Raw genomic sequence first — 27,901 nt, forward strand, 5'->3', positions numbered from 1 at the left:
TTTTATTTTTCCTCAGAAATTATAATTCTTCGCGTGCAAATAAGTCATAAAAAAAAAAAAAAAAAAAAAAAATTAAAATTGCAAATTAACTTGCCTGGTTTTTATATTCCAATTATTTATTTACTCGAGCATAATTCATCATTTACTTTCTCATATAAAATAACAATAAAAACTAAACTACTTGTCAGATCAAAGTCATCGTCAATTTATTTTTATCTTCAGTAGTCGGTGTATTAAATGGAAATATACACAGCAAAGTTGAAATGTATATATCCTTTTTTTTTAGATAAACATTTGCGTTTCAACTTCTATGGACAGTCAGACTCGAGAAAATAAGATTTCTTTTTTATTTATCTTTTGTAGGCCAAATGTTCCGCGATGTTATTGTTTTAAAAAAAGAATCTGGGTACCTAAAGAATTTACAAAACAGAAAATATTTAACGTATGTATTCTCGGATATTGGGTTTTTGTCGTTCTTACATGCACTGCATTCTCTTTGGATTCAGTGAATCGTTTTGCGGTTTGTCTTTGCATCGAAAACTGTCATAGATTTGTATGATCATTTCAATGGATTTCTGTCGTCATTGTTGTGCCGTTTGCATGATTTCTATCAAAGGGTATGGATTGGATGGACATTAGTCTATTCATTTCTATCTATGAATGTCAATTGTACTTCAAAATCCATCAATGTTGTGTAATCACTGCATTACTCTCACAATAACTTTTAAAATAAATTCAGTTCACTAAATTCAATAGTAACAATTATTTTTATTTTTTCTATTATTTTTCCTAAAAATTTTCGGAGGTAAAAGAAGAGGAGGGAGGGGGGATCAGGCTCCGAAAGAAATAATATCATGGGATTAATGAGAATTATTGTGTCTTACAAAGCAAAATTATAAATTATAATTTTTAAAAAGTAAATTAAATTTGAATTTTAATAATTTCAATATCTCGCGTGCAAATGTGATAAAAGTATAAGCGGATTATATTTTTCAGTACTTCCCTTTTCACATTATGTATATAATACAACCCCTGGGGTATAAGAGTAGCGTTTTATAAGAGAGTATTAAAATTACCGAAAGCCCATGAGCAATTCGGCTCGAAGTACAATTATTTTTAAAGCAACATTTGTATAGGAAAGCCCTCGTGGGTGTCACTACCAGTGCTCGTCCTCGTCGTCATCCTCCACGCGTTATTTTTTCTTTTAGTCTTTTTCTTATTCTCTTTACGACGCTCCGGTATCTTTTCCATTATATCCCTTCGTCGCGAACCAGCGAATGTCTAGCTCTTTTACTTTCCTTTGCCACTCAACTCTCTTATGAATTGGTTACTCTCGTATCACCTCTTTACCCCTGCATTATATTTTATTTCATCCGGCGTATCATAAAGGAAGTAAGAATTTTTTTTACAAGACAAAGTCACGCTCCAATTATTTTGCATCAAAGATATACACATTTATTGGAGAGAAAAATTTTCTTTCATGATAAAAAAAATATGAATAAAAATATAATATTTCGGAGCAAACAACGAATTCCTGTATTTGTATGTAGTCTTTGTAACTTTACTTTATTTTAGGTTTTTTTTTTCTTCAAGATACACGAAAAAGGTTTTATTTCTGTTATTCTTATTTTTTTTCCCTTGTAAAAATGCTGACCGTTGTTTCATCTCAGTATGTCAAGCGCGTACGTATACCTATTCTCGGACGACGTTTCAAATGCACTCGACCGGGGACGAAATAAATGAAAGCCGCGTCTTACTATCCATATGCTGTTGGTATTTTAAAGTTTATATACCAACTACTGATCTGCTACTACTATTGCCTGTGAACCCGAGCTGACTGTCGAGTACTGAGTGTACTCGAAAAACGGAAAAATGTCTGTTTGTTTGAGGGAGATCGAGAAAAATAGGGGTAACAGCAAGAAAAGTAGTGTGCACGGTATATAGAGTAGGTAAGGGTGTCTCTCACGAGAGACACGATGAATTATTTAAGTTTCCACAAATCCACGGCAATCCTTCTCGACCCCTTCTCGCCTGCTCCTTTTTCATTCCGTCGTATTTTTATTTTACTCTTAAATCCATCCGAATAATATGCCAAGTATAGGATCCAAGTACTTTAAATAACTCGGCGAATGATACACGTAAGCTGGTAATTTTTTTATTTTCAGTCAAGATATATTTTCAAAAGCCGTTTTACTAAATAAATAAATCGGTTGTCAATGATATATTGCCATTAAGTAATTGATATTATTAAGATAGCCAATTACTTAGAGTCAGTTATAAATGGAACTCGGGTAATATGGACTACTTTGAAAAATTTCATGCATTACTTTTTTTTTCTTTCAAAATGATTAGATTACAAATTTAAATTTATTGATTTTTAAATCATTTTTAAGCAGCCCTGAGTCAGACTTTAAGGCATACTTTGATTCTAAATGGGCATTGAGAACCTACATTAGATTTTTTAAGACATATTCATTGTAAGAACTTGAAATTAATCAACAGACTTATAAAGGCTTGAATTCAACCTATTTAGACTTATGGAGGCATGAATTAAACCTACACTGTGAAAAATTTCCAACAAATTTTACTATGGGGGCATTGTAACACCGGACCATAAGAAAACTGGTACAAAATTTACAAGTGTCCCATAGTAAACGGTATGCGCAGACAACACGATTGGGACCTATGCGCATAAATTTACGATGGGACACTTGTAAATTTTGTACCAGCTTTCTTATAGTCTGGGGTTACAATGCACCCATAGTAAAATTTAATAGAAATTTTTCACAGTGTAGAAAAACATAATGCGCACAGACAGCCTGGAACTGCACGGAATGATTGGAACCCGACTGGTTACTGTTCTGTACCCGAGTCAATACGGTATTGGAAGAAAATGCTTGATTGTGGTGCAGCAGCACACTGGTTACTGTGCGAAACCTGGCTGAGTGAAATGCGCACACGACTTAGTTAGGTTTCGCACAATAATCAGTGTGGTGAAGCACCACAATTGATCAATTTCGTCCAGCACCGTATTGAGTCGGGTGCAGAACAGTAACCAGTCGGGTTCTAATCTTTCCGTGTAAAATGGGGTCAATTTAAAAAATTCTAAGGCTAATAATAAATTGCTGCAAGTGATCCAACGATTTTATCAGTAGATTAATGACACTTAGGTGGAATAAGACCTAGAAGCAGTTTGGGACAACAGAGAGTCGGTTCGAAAAATTCTGCGTTCGTTTCACGATGTAGCCATTGCAGGTCTAATTCATACCTTTGTAAGTCTAAGTTGATTCATTTCAAGCTTTTACAATTATCATGTTCTAAAAGTCTAATGTAGATTTTGAATACTCATTTAGGTTTAATGCCTTAGATTTTGACTCAGGAGTTTAAAATTAGAAATTGAGTGAATTTTTTTATCCCACTGTAGTGTGAGTTTATCTTCCTCTTAATAATAATAATTAACTTGACAGTTAATTAACTAAATGTTGATTAATTACCTTATGATGTGATAGGTGGGTAGGTTAGAATAGTAGTGAAAGCCACAGGATTTAGATTGCAAATCTAGTGTGTTGGTTATGGAATACTACTCACCGCGAAGTGACCGTTTCTATAATCCTATTAATTTGAAAAGTTTGTCAATGTAATATATAACATATAACATGGGTGGTCAAGTCCAAAACTACTTGAGTCCTCGATTAAGACTCAACACTTTTTAAAATCACCGCTTAAATAAAAAACGAGACCGCAATTTATAACTGATTGTTGAAAACAGTAAACGTACAATTCAATATGATTGAAAAAAAAAAATAAGGTGACAATTGCACGAGTGATTGACTTGTCTCGACAAATTGTTAGGCGTCAAAGACGGTTGAAAGGAAGCGTAAGGAAGAAACTAAAAGATTGGATGTGTGCAACTCCTATTCTCAAGCCTAACAGTTGAAGAGTAAAGGAAGTGAGAAAAATAAAAAAAATAAATAAAGAAACGACGTAAGTCGTGCTCGGTGATGTGTATACGCGAAGCTAGAGTTGTTTGAAAGAATACCCACTTTTAATCTGGCAGCTTTCGTTCCGTGTTAGCTGGAACCCGAGTGGAATAAAACCAAGTGCCGGGGCCGGTATCTGAGGGAACGAGAGTCGGGACTGAGTGAAAGAGATAGATGGACCAGTATTCTGGTGGTAGGAAACAAAGACCTCTATGTACATCTATATACATGGATATAAAAAGAGAGAATAAATGAAAAGAGGTAGGGATCGGGCTGATAGAGGGCGCAAACGGAAGACCACTTTTTTATCTGGCTGATCCGACGGCGCTTCGTCAGATATATCCTACCTCCAGCTTTTTATTTTACTTTATTTATTTTTTTTTCTCCGTCGTCTTTTATTCTTGTCTGAAAATTCTCTCTATGCTTTTAAAGAAAGCTTTTAAGTGTTGCCGAACTTGTCCGTACATTCCTGGCCTAGCGGTACACCGCATACAGTGGGTGACATTACATGCAGAGCACGCGTCGACGACAACTACCCGTCCTCAGGTTTATGAATCCTCCCATTTAGGGACTGGGAACCAAGAAACCCTAATACTTGTTGTTTATTCTTAGCTCAACAACATTTTTTCCGTGTTCTTTCTGCTTATAGTTCAAATATTTATTTTTTTTATTTTACCTTTCGTTAATTTTTTTCACCTGTACTGAGTTTCAACATTTTACTTGCACACCTTTTCCACGATAAGATTATCGAAAGATTTTCTAATTAACAAAACTAGTATGACGATTTTATTATAAGTTATTAGGTAGATATAGATACGATTGCCACTTTGTAAAATCAGTTTAAATAAATGTCTTGGTAAGATCGTGAGAATTTTAGTAATTGCATAAAAAGACGGAAAAAAACGTAAAATTGTACGGTAATAGACATCTTTTAGAACAAGGAACAGAAATTTTAATGCTTTCTTTTTAAATCTTATCTGTCTTTTACATTTGTCGGATTTAAAAGAGATAATTGAGACTTTCTTCAGTGATATTATCTTCGAATGTTAAAGAGACAATTTTCCGTATTTTAACGTCCTGCAGAAAGCTCACTTACTTTTGTCTAAATGACTTCTGTCGTAAGTGTCCACTCACGATATAATTGCAGTGGGAATGTAATTATAAATATAGCTAGTCTTAGGGGAGACCGGGGCATAGCGGCCCACTTAAGCGAGTTATTATTTCTAGCTACTATTGATCATCTAAAAAATTTTCTTGTGCCTTATCTTGAGGGAATATATGATAATTTGGTCAAAACCCACAAAAAAAAAATTTTTTTTTTCTGGGGCACAACGGCCCACTTCTGGAGAATAATTAAAAAAAAAAAATATTACCAAAAATTTTTTTCTTTTTTAATATTATTCATTTATTCTAATTTAAAAAAAAAACATTTTGAAATGATAGTTATTATTTTTTAACTTCCCCCACCCCTTTTCACTTTCTTTGTTTAGAAAAAAATTAAATTACAAAGATTTTCTATTTGAAACTCAGAAAAAATTTTAATTCCGTACGATGTAAATTTAAAAGTACCGCCAAACGATTGGTTGATGACATCAACGGTCGGTAAAGTTTTTGAAACAGTCGCTAAGTGGCGTTGTAAATGTTGAAAATAAATATGGAGTTGTACATCATATGACTATATTTGTGTTGGAGGTTCACTACAGTTCGGCGGTAAATTTTACAATTTTAATTTTACTTCTCATATTTTCTAAAATAAAAAATGGTGCGCAATTATAAATCAAAAAATACTCATATGTCATGGAATGAATTGGCTATGGCAAAAGCTATCGAAGCAGTTAACCAAGGAGAGATGGGATATCTTGCTGCTTCAAAAGCGTTTGGAGTACCAAAAACCACTCTGAGACGCCGATCCAATTTTTATAAATTAAACAATGATATAGAGTTTGTATCATCGAAAGGTATTGAGAATCTAAAACAATTATTTTATTAATACACAGTAAAAAATTTTGCATCAATGCGTCAAAAAATTTTTATGCTAAATATTTAACATAAAAATTTTTAACACAAAATTCTTTGATGAGAATTAATTTAGCACATATTTTATAATTTTAAGAATTTTTTTAACAAATAAATTGTCAAAAAAAAAAAAAAATGAGAAAAGAAAATTGACATTTAGAAAATAAAAAAAATAAAAAATCCAATTTTTTAGGAATAATTTTTTGGAGTAAATTAATTTATTAAAAAAAATTAAAAAATTGTCAAGCGACTGCTAACTTTAATGGATTAATTTTTTGACGCAATAATAACGTAAAATTTTTTACTGTGTAATTTAATCGAAGAAAATAATTATAAACTAAAATTTTTATTGTAGGGCTACCCAGAAAGTTTACTCCAGTTTTTAGTCCTGTGCAAGAATCCGAACTTGTCAGTTATTTAAAAGATTTAGAAAGTCGATTATTTGGATTATCAAGCTTCGAGGTGAGAATCCTCGCTTATCAGCTCGCTGAAAAAAATCAAATTAAACATCCATTTGTAAATGGAGTAGCTGGAGAAGATTGGCTGCAAGGATTTTTGAAACGTAACCCCACCTTATCGTTACGCAAACCTGAAAGCACATCAGCAGCACGGGCAGCTGGTTTCAATCGGATTGTCATTCAAAATTTTTTTAACTTACTAAAACAGATTATGGAAAAATACAATCTACTTCCTCATCGTATTTTTAACGTAGATGAAACTGGCTGTAGTAGTGTCCCAAAAACTCACGGGAAAATCATTGTTGAGAAAGGAAAAAAACAAGTTGGAATTTTAACGTCAGCTGAGCGAGGTAAAAATGTGACAATGGAGCTTTGTGTTTCAGCTTCAGGACAATTTTTACCACCATTGTTCATTTTTCCTCGTAAGCGTATGAAACCCAACTTGTTGAATAATACAATCCCAGGAAGTTGGGGGCTTTGTCATTCCAGTGGCTGGATGCAACATGATCTCTTCTTGCAGTGGTTCCAATGGTTTGTTGACCAGGTTAAGCCAACTTCTGAAGATCCAGTGCTGCTGATTTTGGATGGGCATACGACACACACTAACAATTTAGATGTGATTGACTACGCTCGTGATCATCACGTTGTAATTCTTTGCTTGCCACCTCATTGCACTCACCGTTTACAACCATTGGATGTCAGTGTAATGAAACCAATATCTTCTTATTATGAGCAAGAAGTAAAAAAATGGTTATCAGAGCACCCAGGAAGAGTCGTCACGCCTGAAGTTCTGCCAATGCTGTTCAGTAATGCATTAAATAAAGCAGCAAAGCCTGAAACTATAATAAATGGTTTCCGAAAAACTGGAATTTACCCAATGAATCCAGATATTTTTGACTCAAAAGATTTTGCTCCTGCCGACACTACCAATAGCAACAAACCACCTGAAGAACAATCACTAGAAAATCTGACCCAAAGTCTGAGTGATTTGTGCAAGACAGATTTTATTGAAGGACCTGAACCCGAGCAACAACCTGAACAGCAGCAACTTGAGCAACAAGAGCTTAGACAGCAAGAGCCAGAAAAACCTGAACTGCAACAACAACTTGAAGAGCCAGTAATTATTCCAATTGCCTCCACCTCCACTGGTAAACCATCGTTGAGGCCCCCATCTAGGTACTTTAGACCACAAATTATTGACGAAAGCTCCGATGAAGAGATGGAAAAATCTCTTACTGAAAATATCACTAAAACTGCTGCATCATCCAAAGCAACGATGAGACAAAACACATCGAAGTTTTATGTAACACCTTACGACATCAAGCCATTGCCATCAAGAGACTCCCCGCCAAAAAAACGACGTCGAGGTGTGACGAGGATTTTAACCAGTAAACAATACCGTGATGAGTTGGAAGAAAAAAAAAATAATCAAAAAATAAAAAATATAATAGCAGAAAAAGTCACTAATAAAAACAAAGCTCCAAAAATTAAAAAAAAAAAAAGTTCTCAAAAAGAAGACAGTGATTGCCATTGCCTGTATTGTAATGGACTCTATTCTGAATCAAAGGAATCATGGATTCAGTGCAATAACTGCAAAATGTGGTCTCACGATTCCTGTGCAAGTATTGAGGAAGATTTTTCAGATGAATATACCTGTGATTACTGTGAAAATAATTAATTGTATTTTTTTATTTAATTGTTTAAATATTTTTAGAAAGCTAAGTGTTTAAAGATTTATCAATTATAAAAATTGTTCTTTGTTATAATTACTCTTAAAATAATTAATTGTATTTTTTTTATTTAATTGTTTAAATATTTTTAGGAAGCCAAGTATTTAAAGATTTATTAATTATAAAAATTGTTATTTGTTATAACTATTCTCAAAATAATTAATTGAATTTTTTTATTTAATTGTTTGAATATTTTTAGGAAGCTAAGTATTTAAAGATTTATTAATTATAAAAATTGTTATTTGTTATAACTATTCTCAAAATAATTAATTGAATTTTTTTATTTAATTGTTTAAATATTTTTAGGAAGCTAAGTGTTTAAAAATTTATCAATTATAAAAATTGTTATTTGTTATAATTATTCTTAAAATAATTTAAAATTTGTTGATTAATACAAAATATTCTTATTTTTTAAGTTGCTGTATAATTTTTAATCCCAAAAGTTTTTGTTATATTTTAGATTAGAAATTACTTGATTGTGGTTTGACAAATTTTAATTTTTTTGAAAAAAATTCTTATCAAATCATTTTTATCATAAAATTAAAAAAAAAAAAAATTTTATCAATATATTTTTGAAAAAAAAATTTTTATCAACAATGTTTTATGGAAAAAGTTTTTTGATGGTCCATTTTGCCCCGGATTTCGCTACTTAACTAAAAAAAATTAAATTTATTTTTTGACAAAATTTTTGGAGTGGGCCGCTGTGCCCCGGGTGGGCCGTCGTGCCCCGGCCTCCCCTATATAATTTAATTTTTTTGAAACACTGGAACTTCTGGCTTGTCTCCTTAATTTTTATTTAAAAAATAATCCACTGTAGTTGAGTCACTTTGTTAATTCGTAAGAAAATGGTGATGATTATTGCGTTAGAAGAAAGTGCGATGCTAGATGAGGACTTCCGTTCACTTAAAAGTGCAGTATCATCTCGAGAAATGAGAAAAAAAAATAATGAAGATACTCTTAATAGTCTAAAAAAGTTCTTTAGAAAATCTATAGAAATTCTATGGAAAATCGGGACTCACTGACTTCTGCTAAGGAAAAAATCGATCGTGACGGGACCGAAGTCCACTTTCGTTTTACAGGAGACCGTTTCTTCGTCCTTTCGGGTATACACACGCTGCGTAGATTCTATCTTCTACCCAGACGATACCCTTAATCGAAAAATATAATCAAGTGACTAAGGGTGGACGTTAACCGGAGGTATAATAGAAACTCCTTGTTGCTAACCACAGCCACCACGAGTCCATACCTCTGTGGGCCATATACTTCTACCATCTCAGGAAATAAAGGGGCCAAATGGGTGTGGAGAAGCCCTTTGTGGCACTAGTTCCCTGTCCTAGACAGGTTGTATCAAGACAATATGAGAAAACGCAACTTCACCTTCACACCTTAAAAGAGTCCTCTTTACTTGTTAACATTCGGTTTCGAACTATCATCCACTTGTTCAGTCCCCGAGAAATTCTCTAATTTTCGAGTAGTTTAGCACCTTGATTTCATGAAACAACTCAAATTCGACAGGTACTCGCCAACTCCATAGACATTCTATAGAAATTTTTTACAAAATCAGGACTCACTGAACAATTTTTCTGCTAAAAAGAAATTCGATCGAAATCATGATTTTAGCTTCTTAATTTTGAATTAAAAATGAGTCCACGGTAGTTGGTTCAGTTTGTTAATTCGTAAGAAAATGTTGATGATTATTGCATCAGAAACTGCGATGCTAGATGAGAACACCTGTTCTTTTTAAAGTGCAGTATCATCCGGTTAAATGAGAAAAAATAAACCAAGATACTCTGCATAGTGTACGCTTATGCAACTTCTCTCGTTTTGTCATTTCCCGAGTTACCAAAGTGCCGTATTGTGTGTAGCCTGACTGTAAAAGTATACCGATATAGACGCTGTAAGACGATTTATAAATAAATACATATAATTATGTAGAATATATATCTACATGATGAAAAATTTCCATAAATTTTTTTTCCAATGCATGTTAAAAATAAAAAATATAAGTCGCAATTGAGAATACCGTCATATTACAAATCTTGCGAGGTACAATAGTAAAAAAAATTGCTGACTCATTTGTATATATACAAATATATAGATTCACGTAGACTATTGGGTTATATAAAAAGATGAGCTATGGCTTTTTTTTATATATTTTTTTGTAAGTGGGGTAAAAGTGTCTTTTATCTACAGAAAGTACTTGTTGTTTTTTTTTTTAAATATTAAAAATTATTTCGGCTGAAAAAGTTACAGAATAGTTGAAGCGTCTTTCAATAAAATTCGTAAAAATAAATTTTTAATATTATTTTGAATTTTAAAAATTATTATTCATAATAGTTTAAAAATTTATTGTCAGTTTTTAAAAAAAGCTGCTGAAAAAAAAATAAAAATTCATTGTAATTTTGTTAAAAGGTAAAGAATAATTCTAGCTGGGTGAACTGGCATAGAAAGTAAATAAATCAGTACTAAAGAATATTTGCGCGTCGTATAACTTTAAGGAAATAAAATCCAAGGCTCGATTTAATAGTGAAATCGGCGTGGAAACTCCGCGAAAGTGTATGAGCAAGTAATACAAAAGCGAGTTTTCAGTGGAATGAAAAATAACTGACTAGGTTTTCGAGCAGAATGAACTTCAAATAATACGTCAAATAAACGGTTGATCATAAAAAAGAAACAAAGCTTTATTTAATGCTTTTAGCATACATTAAATATTTTCCTCAACATTACTTTTTTACCATTTTCTTTTTCATACACTCGCTACATAGTTAATTAAGTAAACCTCTTTTCTCTAGTTTGCTCTTATTTCATCCATTCACTTTTCACATCATGCACCTGAGCATATTTTAACACCTCTATCTTCTACGAACATTTTTTTTTTCCAAAAACTCATTAACCGTCACCCGGCGTCCACAAAAAAAAAATGAAAAACCCCACGTTACGTGAAAAAATTAAATCATTTCATTTTTTTCATGACGTAATTCATAAACATTTACATATTTTAAAGAACTTAATCTCCCAACTTATGTTTTAATTGAGACCAAGAAAAGTACACAACAGAATTATTCATAACTTTGTTTATTACCAAAAAAGTTACGAGATTAAAAAAATTTTTTTGTACTTCATACAAGCACTTAGTAGATCTAATTAACGCTCAAATTAATTACAAGTATTAAATTTTTTAATTTTACCTAATATAACAGTTTTGGATGTTAATTATCATATTTTCTAAATATAACAGCACTTGACATTAATTTTAATAGAAAATATAATAATCATATAACTTCATTATGCTTTCATTAAAAATTAAAAGTTTTAAACATAACGTAAAACTCAAGAGTCACGGGTCGGCTAAAAATTTTTGAAAATAAAAATATTTGATAGAAAATTTTTTTTAATAGCTTATTAATTTTACAAATAATTTCAAGCTGCTAAAAATTTCCATGCTTAATTATTGCTTCTAAAGGAGGGGGGCAAAATGGCTCTCTTAAAATTTTGAGTGCCTCGAATGATTTGGGGTAAAATGGGTACCAAAACCTTTAGAGGCCTTTTTTTCTCCCTCCCCTCCCCCTACTTATAAATATTTCAAAAATCTTTCTTTCCATTTTTTCCAAAAAGAAAAAAAAATTTTTTCCAAAAAGAAAAAAAAATTTTTCCAGAGAACTGCAAATTTGTCATTGTTTTTAAAAATTATTTTAAATTCAAAGTTTGACTGTACTCTGATTGTAAAAGTAGATTTTTTGCTTAGCATATTTATTTTTTCTGTTTTTTCTTATTTGAAGAAATTATAAAAAATAGTAATTTCATAATTTAAGTTTTAGTGAGTAGACTAAAAGCGTCCAGTATTACAACTATTCTATCTCTCGATATATATATAATAGATACAATCTACAATCTATAGAGTACATTGAGTAGCAATAAGTACAAGGTAATCGGATTTCAGGTTCCAATGAATCTTCGAGCATGTCCACTTAATTTTCAAAGCAATTTATTTGTATCAATAGTTGATATTGCTTTTATTTTACTATCTCTTCCTCTTACATAAATGCATTGCATATAATCCGAATTCATGTGGTTGCTGATATATATTACTACCGACCGTTGCTTTGAAGTCGATATCATTGAGCAGTTAATAATTATGCCAAGAGTATTACAGCTCAATTCTTTTTAAGTATAAGATTATTTTTCCTCAATGCTCTATTATGATACACATCTTTTTCACTGTATCAATAACCATACCTCAATGGAAAATAAAATATCGGAAAGAAAAATTTTTTTCTAACTTACAGAGGAAACTTTTAAGAAAAAATGTTTGAGTGATAATAAAAACGATGGTAATATCTTACAGATAAGCTCAAGGATTTAGGTTATAAATCTTTAATCTCGACCGAAAGAAAGTCATTGAGAATAAGGTTGAATGAGAAGTGAGAAAATTGCCGCAAGGAAATGTCGAATATTTTTTTATTTTAGACTGATATTTGTAGAGTTGAAGACTAGTCGGAATTAATTAGAACTGATGTCAGCTCTTCGATATATCACATATATATGAAACAAGCAGTTTGATATTTCAATAAAGTATCGATTGAAAGTATATATATATATATTTTCTTATATGTTGTAGAACATCGGTTTTAGTTTCCTAGTAGTAAAGCTAAAGGTTCTTGCCGACGATCAGTAGAGACATAGCGTGATACGTTTACAAATTGTCATGCACGTTTTATATTGTTATCATTTTTTTCGATTTTTCTGTCTTACTAACGAGATCTCTAGTATATAAAATTTAACAATCCATGTATAGTAAATTTTTTTTCAATAGCTTTTGTAGTAGTTTTTGGGTTTTCCACTAGATTGTAATTGTACCACCAAATTGCAATTGTATGTTTCTGTTTTATTTTATTTTATTTTTATTTATTTATTTATTTTTATTTTTTTCGTCAGTTTTATAACTCTCTTTTGATGCCTTTGTTGTATCTTTTTGTGATTTTTTACGCGATTGTTCTGCTGCGGGATATCACGAATCGTCCTCTCGTAAAAAGTAATTCTGTGCTGACCAACTGTTTGGATGGTGCTTTTAACGATTTTATTCGATTAATTGGATTTTCAGAATACAATCAGAATATTTTTATTCATGTACTTTCAATTAAACATTTTTATAATATAAAAAAAGGCCATTCGGCAGCCGCAATTGAAGTAGATTTTTCATTATTTATTTAATTATTTAAATCTGTAAGGTAGGCGGTGGCGTTTAAAGATTCATCTAAAGCCTATAAGATCAATTATTTTTATGCTTGTCAATTTTTAAAAAATACTTTATGTATACTTTAATGTTGAGATTTTAAAAGTGTTACACGGCAGGATTCAAAATTCGAACAGTTACATGAATTTATTAAAAAGTGGAAAAACGAATGCAACAGCTAAATTTCAATAAATAAATAAGTAATTTTCGTTGAATATAAAAAAAATACTACTGAAATATGAAGCTCATTAGATAAGCTACATAAAAATATTAACAAGATTCAACTATTATCTATTACTTGAAAGTTATTAAATGAGAAAGTAAAAAAAAATGTTTTTTTCTATTTTTCGGAAAATTTTGAAATTCATCAAAGTATTAGAAAAAATTATCTAAAGAGTAAGCAACATAGTTTAAATTAAAGCAAATCGAATGAACATAAAAATTCAATCACCAAAAATAGATTATCTCTTTAGGATCAAAAGTTATTTAAAGATAAATCAAGAAAAGTTGAATTTTTTGAAAAAATAAAAAACCTTTAAATGACTATCTTTTAAACTTTTTGGCCGATTTAGCTCATCTTCGAACTGAACCGAGCTCTTTAGCTAAAGAGTATGCAAAAAAAATTTCATTAAGATTGGTACAGAATTGTGGACACTATCGTGGGAGAACCGCGCGTTATATCGTATATATATAAATACATAGATAAACTTTTTCACCAATAGTATTTTTGGAGCCTACTTGACTCAAATAGATAGAAAATGTTAAAATTTTTGTAAAGTTGCGTCATGAGGACAAATACAACAGTTAGATTTTTATAAAATCTACTAATAAAAATCAACAGTAAATAATTTTGTGAAATTATGAACTTAATTTTGGTAAATAAAAAATATTAAATTATAATTTTCAATTAAATATCACAAATTTGAATTTAAATTTAAAAAATTTTTCTCTGTACCTCATTCATGCGTTGATATTTTAATCTCTATAACTTTAATATTCACATTGCAAAAAGAAAATAAATAAATATATCTCGTACGGTAACTTCAAACTAGTTTCAAAGGATTCAAGCGAGTGATGGTGAGTGGTTTCACAAACGAGTTTTTTTACCAGAAAAAAGTAAACAAAAAGCCGAAAAACACGCAAAACGAAATACATAAAAAAAAAAATTTAGATAAATAAATAGACGAAAAGACGACGGTTAAATTGAGGTAGATGAAAAAGGGTGAAAAGTGTAGAGAAACCAGATGGAAAAAGCTCATTGCTGCATTTCGTGTTTGCCAGAATATATACTTTTGAACATCGAAACACAACTAAGTGGCTACGAGATACAGTATTGTTTTCCTTCCGGCTGCATTTCTTTCCTTCCTCAGAGCTTTTCCGCCCACCCAGCCAGATTTACGTCGAGCGTACACAAAACTTTCATCAGAAGTCTTCGTCTGAACTTCAGACCACTTGTTTTTTCTTCGAACTCACTCGACGAAAAATAAATTTTACGCTTCTGCTTTTTTTTTTTATTCGTAGCTACAAATAATTACCATAATTGTGCATTAATTTTCAAGAAACGTCATTTACAGTCAGTACACCGAAAAAAAAACAAATTGAATTATTACAATGTGAATAATAAATCAATCTCTTTGAATACAAGTCAAGAAAAATGATTTGATCGATGCTAAGTGTATACTTTACCGAATTCAAATTGTTTTAAATTATTTCAAATTGTTTTGAATCATTTTTATTAATTAGGGGAGTAAAAATTTAAGAGCGATACATCTCTTTAAGCTTTAAGTTTTTTTCAGACTTAATTCAAAAGCTTCTATTTTTGAAAAGTTCCAATTTTCATAACTGGCGATTTAAAATTACTTTCAAACATCTATCTAATTTTCGTAATTATAATTATTATTTTCCCATACAGTTATATAACAAACTCTAACGAACATCTGATAATGCAGATTAAAATCAAGCAAAGCCCGTAATTTTATTTTCAATTAATACAGTTTCAACGAAATGTTTGAAATGAATTTTAATGAATGATTTCAAATATGCTTTTCAAACTATCTCTATCACCTATATTTATGTATGTATACGCATATATATATGTTGAGAAACATACTGGTTACTCAATGTGCTATGAATAACTGTAGTTATAAATGTGTAATATATAACACGTATGATAAAATTACAGTAGTACGATTGCAGATTTATAATTGGTCTTTCGACTAATCCCCATATAGAATTTCTGTGCGTTATTACTGTGGTATACGTTATTGGCTTAAAACGAAAGGCATATGAATAAATAAATAAAATATCTCTATACATATCTGTGCATATATATATATATATAAATAAATAAATAAATAAATAAAGCTGACAGAGCTCTTTATTACGCAGTACTTCATTTGACAATAACCACACAGCAGCATCGATAAAATGACCGGAATGACCATGAGCTTCGCGCGATGCTCACTCGCAAACATCGTTTTTAGACCAAATCTCTCGCACAATCTGCTATCATTGATATAAACTATATTACTTCGTGACGGGGTAGACAAACGTGAGGGTAGATGGAAAACTGTGAAAGCTATGTCACTAATACTAATACTCCTACAACTACTACTATTACTACTATACTACTACTATTACTACCATTATTATGATTTTTATACTCACAAGCTTTTTTTATTTAAGCTTGAGTCGTTCTAGTATTCGTGATAGATTAACACGCATTGGTTGCCATTTATAGACTTCGTATTAATAAGTAACTATTTAATCTTTATAAAATTGTTTGCTTGCTATATTACTGTTTTATTGATCACTAAACACGAATTTTTATGATGTTGACAAATCTTTTTATTTGTTATTTCTGTTTTATTTTTTTTTTTTTTTTTTTTTTTTTTCGTCCTCGTTTTTATTATTTTTTGTTAGTACTAACAATTATTTTATCAGTACAATCGAGTGGTGTTTGTACTGCTTGTATACACTGTAAGAAAACAAAATGAAAAGAACATTTTTTATTTGTTGTTGTTTAAATATCAAATATTAACTTGTCAGTATAAATAATATTTTATTTATATTAAATTCAATTAATATATATATATATATTAGAGTGGCGCAAAAAAACCGACTATTTTTTTTTTCGAGTCTCTTATGAAAATTTGTTGGTTTACGATATTTTAAGAAGCTTCTCCAAAAATCAGCTCGATAAAAAATTTTCAAGAGGTCGCTCACGAATTTTGAAAATATCAAAAATGATCGAAATTCGAATTTTTTATTTCAAAATATTTTCTTTTTCATGGCGGCAATAGTTTATATTTGTAAAATCATGACTATGCTGAAAATTTAAGTCCAAAATTCAAATATTTAAACGGCGCTCAAGAATTTTGAATATTAACTGATAATATGTAACTAATAGTTCAAATTAGTTGTTGTAGTTTTTTATAACTCAATTATTATCATTTCAGTAAAATATAACTTTTGCATAACCAAAAATATACAGGTCAGTCTTAAACAATAAAATTTGGTAAGTTTTGAATAAGCAAAAAAACCTACAAATTGAATTAAAAAATAAAAAAGTATGTAAATAACTTATAATTTCTATTTCTCGGGTTATATTTTTATTCATTGCCATGCTAATTAATGGTGAAAAAATCGAGAAGCTTTATTTTTAATATTTAAAGGTCGCTCGAAAACGTCCAAAAGACAGCACTTGGAATCATTCAAAATTCTTGAGCGAGATTTAAATATTTAAATTTTGGGCTTAAATTTTCAGCGTAGTCATGATTTTACAAATAAAAACTATTGCTGCCAAGAAAGAAAAAAATTTTGAAATAAAAAATTCGAATTTCGGTCATTTTTAATATTTTCAAAATTCGTGAGCGACTTCTTAAAAATTTTTTATCGAGCTGATTTTTGGAGAAGCTTCTTAAAACATCGTAAACCAACAAATTTTCATAAGAGACTCGAAAAAAAAAATAGTCGGTTTTTTTGCGCCACCCTAATATATATAAAATTCATAAGTATATTAAAACTTAATATTCCTATCAAATTCCACTGTAAATATTTATTCCATACCCATTCTGATATTTACTTTTTCACGGTAAAATTTATAAATATTTGTTTGAAATATTTTTGTATACATATTGATAAGAAATATATAATTTAAAATACAGTCCATTAAAAAGATAAATTATCTTTGTCGTAAAATGAGTTAATAAAAAAAAAGTATGTCAAATGAAGTATACAAGAATAAAAAATATGAATACTGTAGTATTCTGCTAAAAAGCTTGTATGAATAATTTTTTTTTTTTTGCTATAAAGAAACACGCAGAGCCTTGAAGCAAAAAAAGTCTCGGTTATGTAGTCTATTACTATACTCTATACACAGTAAAACTAGCGTATGGTGATAGTACTACAACGATCGTTTATCCACTTATGTCCGCAACTCGATTACATTCCCAACGAGGTAAATGCGAACGAGAGTAACATAAATGTGTGTGGACGACGACGAGGGTGAGTGAGCTTCGAAGGGGACATTGTCCACACGCTTAAGCTCAAATCGATTATTCGCCAGGGATCTGACTGACGAGTAGTAACGCTCGTTTTATCGTGACATATCAGTCTCTGTGTCGCGAAAATGTCGAGCTGGTCTCATCGATCAACCCACGATGCCTGTGCTGCCCATGGTTCGTCAACATTTTTTTTTTTTTCTACTACTCTCCCTTTCTTTCTTTTTTCTTTTAACTAGTTTACTTTTGATATACATTCTATTCTGCTCAGTATACACAGCCCAAGAAATTATTAAACAAACTAATTCTAAGTGATAAGAATAAATGGTTGCAATTTTTTTTTTTTATTTAAATACATCATTTGAGTCAATTTACCATGCGGTAACAAGGCCATTGGCTCTGTCTTTGACCTTTCATTTTTATTTTTTTTTTTTTCCAGTAAAACTGTCGTTGTTATATTTCTATATTTCGTAAAATTCTATATAGCGGAATCCGGAAGCGTATCAAGAGTTTAACCATGTCGGAACGGAAAGCACGATCATCCGGTTGTCCCGTTTATACACTAGCTTATCGCGATTGTACTTAAGTTATATTGTCGTGGAGAAATTGCCGTCAATTCTGAGCTTACTGTGATATCTTATCTAGAGTAAATTTATTATTTGAATTCTTAATTATTTTATTAATAATAACCGCTTATGTTTCTTTAATTTAAAATGTTTGATGTAAGAAAAAGCAAAAGAATGAGGAACAGAAAACGGGAATTAAGAATCATAGGATAGGGCATCGAGCCACCTGATAAAACTTGTTCTGTACGCTCCAGTGCCACCGTATTTTGTATTCTACCCCAGCAAACTGTGCACTCTTTCGACGTATTTTATTTTATTATATTTTTGTTATTCTTTTATGTCCGACCACCTCTCGTTTATCTTTCTCTTGGTACGGATGAATCCACCAGATGGCTTATCTACTTGCATTTTTATTAACAAAAAGGAAATCTCTGGATGTTTCTCGCGTAAATCCTCGTTAATATCTTATTTTAAGTATTGGACGAATTATTTATTTTCGCGTGGATTTAAATTTATTTCTTTCATAATGCATACAATAGTACACTATAGAATATATATTTGGATTAATGTCTTACTAAATAATTCATCTTGCGTAGTTCATATAATCTTAAATCTCAGATTTAAAATGAGCTTTGCTTTCTCGACATTGTTAAATTCAATTTTTTGTTAAGAAATGAAAATAAAATATAAAATAAGTATAAAACACAAACTACTTTATATTATATTTTAAAATAAAAAATAAAAAATTGTTTTCTTACGTTGTTCTAAATCTATCGAAATTTCTCCCTCAGAATTTTGTGCACGTCTTCATTGTAGTTACGTGGGTTAAAAAAAAAGTTCCGTCAAATGGTGAGCATACAAAAGAAAAGTATAGCAAACATCATAATAAGTTTTATCAAAAACTCAAATCTCACAGTCTTCACTTTAACTTTTTAAATTTAATTTATATTTATATAATAAGATACTAATTTTAAAAAACCATTTTTAAAATGACTAATTTATAATTTTGAGAAACAAAAATTTTGTTTTTGCAAATTGATTAATATTTGCCACAATCAAATATTTTTAAAAATTTAAAAACACTATGTCAGAGCGAAAATTTTGAGTTAATCGTAAATTATATTTGATAGCTTTATTCTCCTATTATAAATTCACGACAATGTAATAGTATATTGTGTAACAAGGGATGAAACAAAACGATTTCAGACCAGGGTGAAGTTGGCTGTTCGAGTCGTATGTCAGGGCTGACAAAAAAAAAAAATTATATTATTATTATTTGAAATTTGTGTTTTTGACAAGTTTTTGACAGGTATCTATCTGCTCGAATGTGCTCGAAAGTGTTCCGAAAGTATCCGAAAGTGCATCGAAAGTGTTCCGAAAGTATCCGAAAGTGCATCGAAAGTGTTCTGAAAGACACTTCCCAGACACTTATATGACATTACCTGCAGTCTAAAAGTTTATTTCATCCTGTGTCACACATAATATTTTTCATGACTACAGCAGAATCTCCCTAATGTGACTCTCCGCAGTGTTACAATCTCTGTAAGTTTAACAAGATTCTCTCCCTAATGTTAACAATCCTGTCTCGCACTATATTTTTTCGCGCGACCAATCAAAAAGAAAGTAGCGGGAAATTCACATCCCCCACCTACACCTATACAATGAAATCCTAACCTAAAAATGTATTTTTTTTCGTACATTGCGCATTTTTACCGCGCAGACTTGCGCACATAAGACACGAGTATTGGTATAGTGGGGATGACAGGACTTGTTCACATTACGGAATGGTCCTGGACAGAAGTGTTAACATTACGGAGATTTTACTGTACCTGCATTGGAACATAAAATTTTAAGTGTCAGTAGCCAATCAGAAGTAAGTTGATTTAAGACCAATGGTGTGATCAACTATTAGTGTAAGCTTAAATTGTCATTTGCAATTTATGATTAAGCAGAAACTATGGATGTTGTTTATCATTCACACTCACTTTTTAAAATTTAATCACAAAATCAAAACTGTCATTTACGTAAATAAAATTAAAGGTCTGAAATTATTATTAAACATATAACAAATAGCAGAGTTAAAATTCCGAACAACTTTAGTCAGTGGGCAGAAGCATTATTTGTTTATTCCCAAGGGACAAAATACGTATATTTTTGCCCGCTGACTGAAGGTATTCACAATTTCCGCGTTTGTTAATATTTTTTCGCAGTATTGGACTGAAATGAGCTTGTGTCGAGACATTGAAATGTGAAGTTCCGATGCTGGCATCATAAAAAATGTATTTCATTAAATGCACAATAATATTGAAGAGAAAACCTCTCCATATTTTTTTTTCTTCAGCAGTACCATTGGATGAATAAGTAATTTTTTCATAAAAAAACTATTTATTGAAAAAAATATAACTCTGTGCTTTTCATTCCACCAATTTTTATAATAATTAATTAATTTTTTTTATTTTTCCGTTAAAATTTTCGTATTTTGTTATTCTAGTAAAAGTTACGCTGAAAAAAATGTAAAATATAGTCATTAAAACTATAGAATATATTCATACATCCATACGAGTTTTAATTTTATAAGTACCCTCAGAATTTCTAGTAGTCTCGGTAGCTCTATCGAGACACCCCTTTGTCGCTGTCTCAAACACACTCATGCACTTTTTTTCCCACACACTTATAAATTCTCGAGGCAAACTCGTGGTTGTCGCCACCCTCAAGAGACGATGAAAACTCGTCACTCTCGCTGCGTAATATTTTCCAATTCACTTCTGTATCATTCACCATCTGCAATGTACTTCTACCTCTCTACTTATTAGCATACATTCCCTGCGGGTAAGAACTCGAGACTTGAGCTTGCAGTTTCCACCGAGTATTTTATATACATATATATATTCTCGTGTTTACTAATACCAACACCACAGCACACACCTGTCATTTGTTTCAGTCTCGCTATATTTTGTTCAACAACTTTATCCCTCTTGCGAGTTCCATCCTCATCCTGACACTCTAGACCAGTAGCAATACAAGTACAATGTTCAACAGTAAAACTATAATATTAGCTAAACCAGAAAAGCAGAAACGTAAGCATCAACAACAGTAACGAAAACCATGGAAATATTTATAAAACAAGGCTGTCATTTCTTGTCCATCCTTTCAACCCATCTGTCTACTGACGTCTGACATAAGTCGAAAACTCGATCCTAAGTTGCCTTATACACTGAAGCCAGACTTACCAGCGGTTTTGAGCTGCTTGGCGCCCAAACTCTATTCCAAGATTCGACCTCGCCTTTCCCATGTCCCCAGAGATTTCATGACTATTACCTTCGGACACTGTAATACCTTATACGTTGCTCAACATTCAGCAATGTGACGTGGGTGAGGTCACACCACACTCTCGGGAGCCCATTTAATATGTCTTCCACAAGAGATTGAGAGTGGGACAGCTTTACTAGAAACCATACCGAAGTTTTCTCTACACCATAGATATGTATTTATCTCAGTGCATGTATTTTACAAAACATACATCTTGTGACCCTTGAACGCTCAACCGGAGCACCCCCTCACGTACTGCTGATTTCATAATTTCGGCATTGCGCCAGGGTCACATACGTGATAGCGCACACAACCGTTAAATCCCAATCGACCTATCGGCCATAGCATTGAGCCAACAGCGAACACCAAATATCGACGTGTCTTTTCATCGTCCCATAACCTTATTCTTTGTTTTCATTTCATCGATATCCGTGAAAAGCTCCTGGTACGATACTGTTACCAGTGTTACTATACTACTGCAGTATTCATTCGATCGTATTCATCTCATTGTTTTGTTTCTTTTCCAATTCATCATCCATACAACCCAAAACAATACGACAATATTCAGCACTCTATATAAATAATACACACAGATGTGTAAATACATATCGACATTTATTACTCGCACATTAAAATATGACGCTGGGTCTGTGTACTTTCAATTAACTTTACTCAGTTACATCTATCAATCATGTCATATCGAGTCAATAATTTTACTGACTACTTTTTTGTTTACTCTTAAAAAAATTAATTTTTCCCACTTGTTGTTAATTTTCAGTTATTGTACACTGATTTGATAATACATTAGGTTTCAAATTGAAATGGAAAAATAAAAGAACATAAAAATATTGTTTTTAATTTATTATATGATATTTGTACACCTTCCAAAGTGGCTCTATATTGCGTCTAGTAATGTGATTTACGAGAGCAATATGCTTACTTAAACGTTTATGTCATGAAGCAAGTGCATTGGGAGACAAATGTAGGCGAGATGCCACAGTGTAGACATGATATTCGAGTGAAGTGAGTTGGGAGATGAGACAGCCTAGTGTGATATGTTGATAGTCTCATAGTTTGGTCTCCACATGGTTTTAATGCAGGTGTACACGTACTCACTAAAGTGGCACACAGTTCCAGAGATATCTAGAGAATAAGGTCAGCGAGTGAGAGGATAAGAGATAGAGGAAATGACAGAGGAAAGGGAAGATGGGCTTGAGCTTGGAATTGGATTGGGAAGCATTGTATTATTACAGAATGGTACCCCAGTCTATCTGTGCACCCCGACCTGGTCATACATGCTCTTACAAACACATGACCCAGACACATACCACAAGCCGTTGTCTGCAGAGAATGCCAAACGGAATCTCGAAATCTTGTACTATTACTGGTACTGTGACTGGTACTGCTGCTGCTGCTGCTGGTGCTGCTGATGTAGTTGCTACTGTTACTGTGAAATACCTGATATCCTTCCAACAGTAGTCAGTTCTCAGCACGACATCCTGAGTGAGTTATCAAATGGGTGCCTCCAATTCGGTTAATACCAGATTCCGATGTTCTATTTTCCAAGTCACCCATTACGTATTTAAGTGAGCGAGTCTGAGCTGAACCGTTGAATCTTAGGAGGAACACGGTAATAGGTCAATATTGATTTCCAATAAAGACGCTCGGATCATTTATTGCATTGTCACTGAAAACATGCATTTGCATTCTGATAACAAGATTTGTTAACGATTATAGTATTGTTGTTTTTGATTATTGAATTAAAATTTAATTAGTTATCACGCAGAAAATGACTTTGTGATTTATTACTGTAAAATTACATAAATATAATTAAAATGTAAATATTTCGTTGTATAAATTTTGATGTATGGATGTGCTGGATGATGTAGATACAAATTTGCATGCAGAATATTCACGATGAAACCAACGATCCATTTAAGCAACGAGGCTCATGCTCGTTGTTCACCTAGCAGTCGATTGAGGATTGCTGGTAATGAGCATTGAAGATGAATAAGCAACTGAATAGCATTAAGGTGAAGCACCAAGTGAGCAGTACAACCAAATAAGATGCTTACCTACTGCAAAATTAGTATGAATAGAAGGTAATACAGTGAAGTAGGTTTTCGAATCAAGAGAAGCGAGTTCTGATACAGAGTAAGCTGAATTCGAGTACAGCATTAAATTAAATTTGCTGCAACCATAGCAATCTCCAATCTTCATTTCAGGTCTTCCCTTACCGGGGAGCAAACCGGCAAGTTTGTAATTTGATTGCCGGTTTTAATTAGTAATATTCATCATTAATGAAATATATAATTGTGCAAGTATATTTCTGCACGTTATTATTTTATCGTTATATTACAATCGTAAATTTACGTAAGCATCATTTGCACAGTACCAAAAATGACTTTTTCTGCAATATTTTTGAACGTTCCAGTTCACAATTGTATTTACAGTTAACAATTGTTCACTATTGTAAATTGAAATAACCATAGTAACTGGAATGCGTGAAAAGTTAATGGACAAAATTCAAGATCATTGTTATGGTTGCTGTTATTTAGCTGTCGTCAGCGTCGTGAAGAAAAAATTTTCCGTGTCACAAATCCGGGTCCACAATGACTACCACGCTTGTGGGGGATTTATTTTCTCCTCCTGCCTATTACTACAGCTAGTACTGAGTGGTGTGGTGTAGTGTAGTGCGCACATTGTGCTCGGTGATGCTGAACTGAGGTCAAAGTCGATACCGGGCACGCGAGCTTGGCATTACTGTGTGTAAAATGGAATGGTGAACAGGCGCCGACACAAACGTTATTTCTTTCAAAGTAACGTATAAAATTTACCCTCAGTAGGGTAGTACACTCGTTTCACATCATCCCCATCCTAAAAGAATTCGCTGTATATGTGCCACGAGAAATTGCTTGGTGCTATTTTATATACTTATTTTTTTTTCTTTATTCCTCAGTGACCACGAGTTTTACTCTCGTCAATTTTGTCCGGCTATTTTTTATACGCTCGTCTTTTATTATTCTTTTATCCTATTACTCTTTGCACTTGATGAAAGTTATTTAACGTACGTGGATAAAATATAAATATTAATGTACAATATTTAATGCTGATAAAGCAATTTGCTGTTTTTTTTTTGTCAATGTTTTTGTTTTTGGAGTTTGAAAACAAAATATTTATTCTTAATTGAAATGGCATTCATATATAAAAAAATAAATTAATATTTTAAACAATGAATAAGAAATTTTTGAGGATAAATGAAGATGGGTGGAGATGAATGAGAATAATAACATGGATTTTACTATCCATTTCCATGTTTATTTCTCGATTTCTGACGTCGGAAATCATTCATCGCAAATTTCATACATCAGAAAGTCATTTTTCAATGAGTGAAGATACTATAATTTCAATATTTTCAAAAGTTAAAGCTTTAACATAAATTATTACCCACATCTGCATAATTATATTTATATAAAAGGATGAGATAATTATAATAAATTTAAATATTTAATAATGAAGAATATTTGATTGAGTAATTTAAAATAGTCTTATTAGATTATTAATTATGAAATAAATTTAAAGTGACTTATATAAATTTAAAATTATAAAAAATTGAAAATTTAAATTTTATTTTTGACTAAAAAGTTATTTTTATTAATTCATATTCATCACTCGAGTTTTGTTGAAAGCGCCATGACAAGTAAAGTGAGAATTTTAAAATCCGAGAAACTTCAAAAGATACTGCAGCATTCTTGTCGGGATTTCATTTTACTATAGGTCACGTATATGCCGAGGAGAAAGATATCGAGTTGGACACTGGAAGCAGAGCGTTGGTCAGTTTAAAACTTGAACGTGGTTATATTACTTGAAATGGAATAAGATTTTCTTTCCAATATTTTCTTTTACCCCCACAAATATATATATATATATATATATATATATATATATATATATATATATATATATATATATATATATATATATATATATACCTTTTCATTTCTCTGCACATCACCGTTATCTATACAGAATTATCTATTTTACAAGATATAAAAATTCGTAAAGTAAAATCTAAAATAATCCACCAGCTTCATAAAATATCGATTGTATCATATATTCACTAAAATACTCTCTTCTCAGCAATCTTAGTAAATCAACTATTAATATAAAATTCATCGTATCGATGTGGGTTTATTAGCTTGTCTCTATAATAGACCACTAATAGCATCACTCTGATATTTCCTGTTCTTAATTAAAGTTTAATGACTTTTAAATTATTTAATAGGTTATTATATATACAGGAATTCGATAGAAAGATGCAATTTATATCCTACAAAATTCGGTGGAACACCTATAATATTTACGAAGGAATTATTATTTATAATCAATTAAGATTTATTTTAAAATTTGCTTTCCAACTAAATTTCACATCAATTATCAACTAAAAGCTTTTAGAAATAAAAGCGGGAAATTTATTTGTGAGATTCTACTAATAGTTACGTATTTCCTTGACATTAATATTAAAGCTGGTGTAAAACTTTATGAAACCTATAGATGTATCATTTAATTGCGGTTATCAACTTTCTTTTGACTACTTATTTTTTCATAACATTTAATGTAGAGCAAAAAATAAAGTCAACTCTTGAATTATTAATTCTTAGTTATACGACGTTCTATCCATATATATTTAGACGTCATAATGCCTTTGGGTCCCCAGTGTTTTGCTATGATTTTTAATGCTCACATAAATGATGTACATATTTATGACACTCTAATGCCATCTAGTTTTGTCATAAAAGTCATTTTAAAAATATAAGACGTTTATTTTTTTTTTTTATGCTGTATTCTATTATTGTCATTAGTTTTTTTTTATTTATTTAAACACTTGTTTACTCAAATTAACATGAAATTTATAGTAATGATGAGTATGATTGTTTAAAATTTTTTTTTTTTTTTTTTTTTGAATAGATAAAAATATATTCTAAGGTAGATATGAGTATGGTAGAAAAAATTTTAGTTCAGGTTATTCGTTAACTATTTTTCACGGTAAAACTCGAGATAGAAACTCTACGACCACGTCGACACAGCACGATGTCGTCGTAGCCGTAGTCTCGTTCACAACGGGGTCGTTTCAAGTTCCCTGAGGCTGCTGCACACCCAGTAGAGGTATAGTTTTCTTTTTCTCCATCATCTTTCTTTCGTGTTGAACGACGACTGTCGTCAACCGCTTAAGGCTAAAATGAAAATCCCGCGGAATATCGAAATAAAAGTGGAGAAAAAACAGGAAAGTAAGAAAAAAAATAAATAGAAAATAATAAAGACAATGAAAGATAACAAAACAATGCAGATGTATTACTTTGCAATGAACAAGTACCTAGTAGACTTATTGGTGTACAGTTGCTTTTGACAATGAATTTTTCTTTTTCTGAATTAGAGACGCACCCGCAAGTTATGCAACTTGCATTTGTTTAGTAACAACAATGACATGTACACATATATTTATGCGTGTAAATGTGTGCATGTGTAGACTTTGAATTTCTCATTCACTGATTCAAAGGACGTTTTATCCCTTGTGGCAAACAAATGCCCCAATGAGTCAGTTTTACTTTCATTTACTTTGTATTATCTTTTCTCTCTTTTTACTTTTACCCCTAACTGTTACAATAATATACACATTTATATATATACACGTAACAAAAAGATAGTCGTCACTAGTCACTTTGTGATTAAACTTTATCCTTGATAATCGTGTCAGTCACGTGGCGTTAATCCGTACCCGCATTCAACGAATTTACCGGATGGATTTCGAAATTGAAGGGGCGAGTCACTACAATCATTAAACCGATATTTCATGTCTATTTTTAATTCTTTGAAATATGTTACCACCATCAAATTTGACCAATCATTAAATCACAGTCAATACCAAAATATAAATAAATAAATAACAATAATTCCGTCGCAGACAGGTTGGGCAAAAGGGTGTACCCAAAAATTTATGTGAAAAAATTTTGTATTTTCAAGCCGGGCTTACATGTTAAGAAAAGATGATAACAATTACCAGCTTGCAACAGGGAATAATTATCATATTGTATGTGATAATCATTTAC

The 27,901-nt window shown here is 31.3% G+C and overlaps 2 protein-coding genes across 5 annotated transcripts in view; both read left to right on the forward strand.

Moving 5' to 3' along the window:
- Positions 1-27,901, forward strand: part of LOC103580376 (nephrin) — a 147,361-nt gene that overhangs the window by 37,793 nt on the left and 81,667 nt on the right. The gene's annotated exons all lie outside the window — the stretch shown is intronic.
- LOC128668394 (uncharacterized) lies at positions 5,450-8,272 on the forward strand. The gene is made up of 2 exons (XM_053741283.1): positions 5,450-5,938; positions 6,352-8,272. The coding sequence occupies exons 1-2, from the start codon at positions 5,740-5,742 to the stop codon at positions 8,130-8,132; spliced, it is 1,980 nt and encodes a 659-aa protein (XP_053597258.1). The 5' UTR covers positions 5,450-5,739; the 3' UTR covers positions 8,133-8,272.

Source organism: Microplitis demolitor, chromosome 8 (genome assembly GCF_026212275.2).
Source record: "Microplitis demolitor isolate Queensland-Clemson2020A chromosome 8, iyMicDemo2.1a, whole genome shotgun sequence".
Classification (NCBI taxonomy): domain Eukaryota; kingdom Metazoa; phylum Arthropoda; class Insecta; order Hymenoptera; family Braconidae; genus Microplitis; species Microplitis demolitor.

What these genes read in the sequence shown, in the direction of transcription:
- LOC128668394 (XM_053741283.1), top strand. Translation starts at nt 5,740, where the DNA reads ATGGTGCGCAATTATAAATCAAAAAATACTCATATGTCATGGAATGAA. An exon ending in AGAGTTTGTATCATCGAAAG is followed by an intron (nt 5,939 to 6,351) that starts GTATTGAGAATC and finishes TTTTTATTGTAG; the next exon opens with GGCTACCCAGAAAGTTTACT.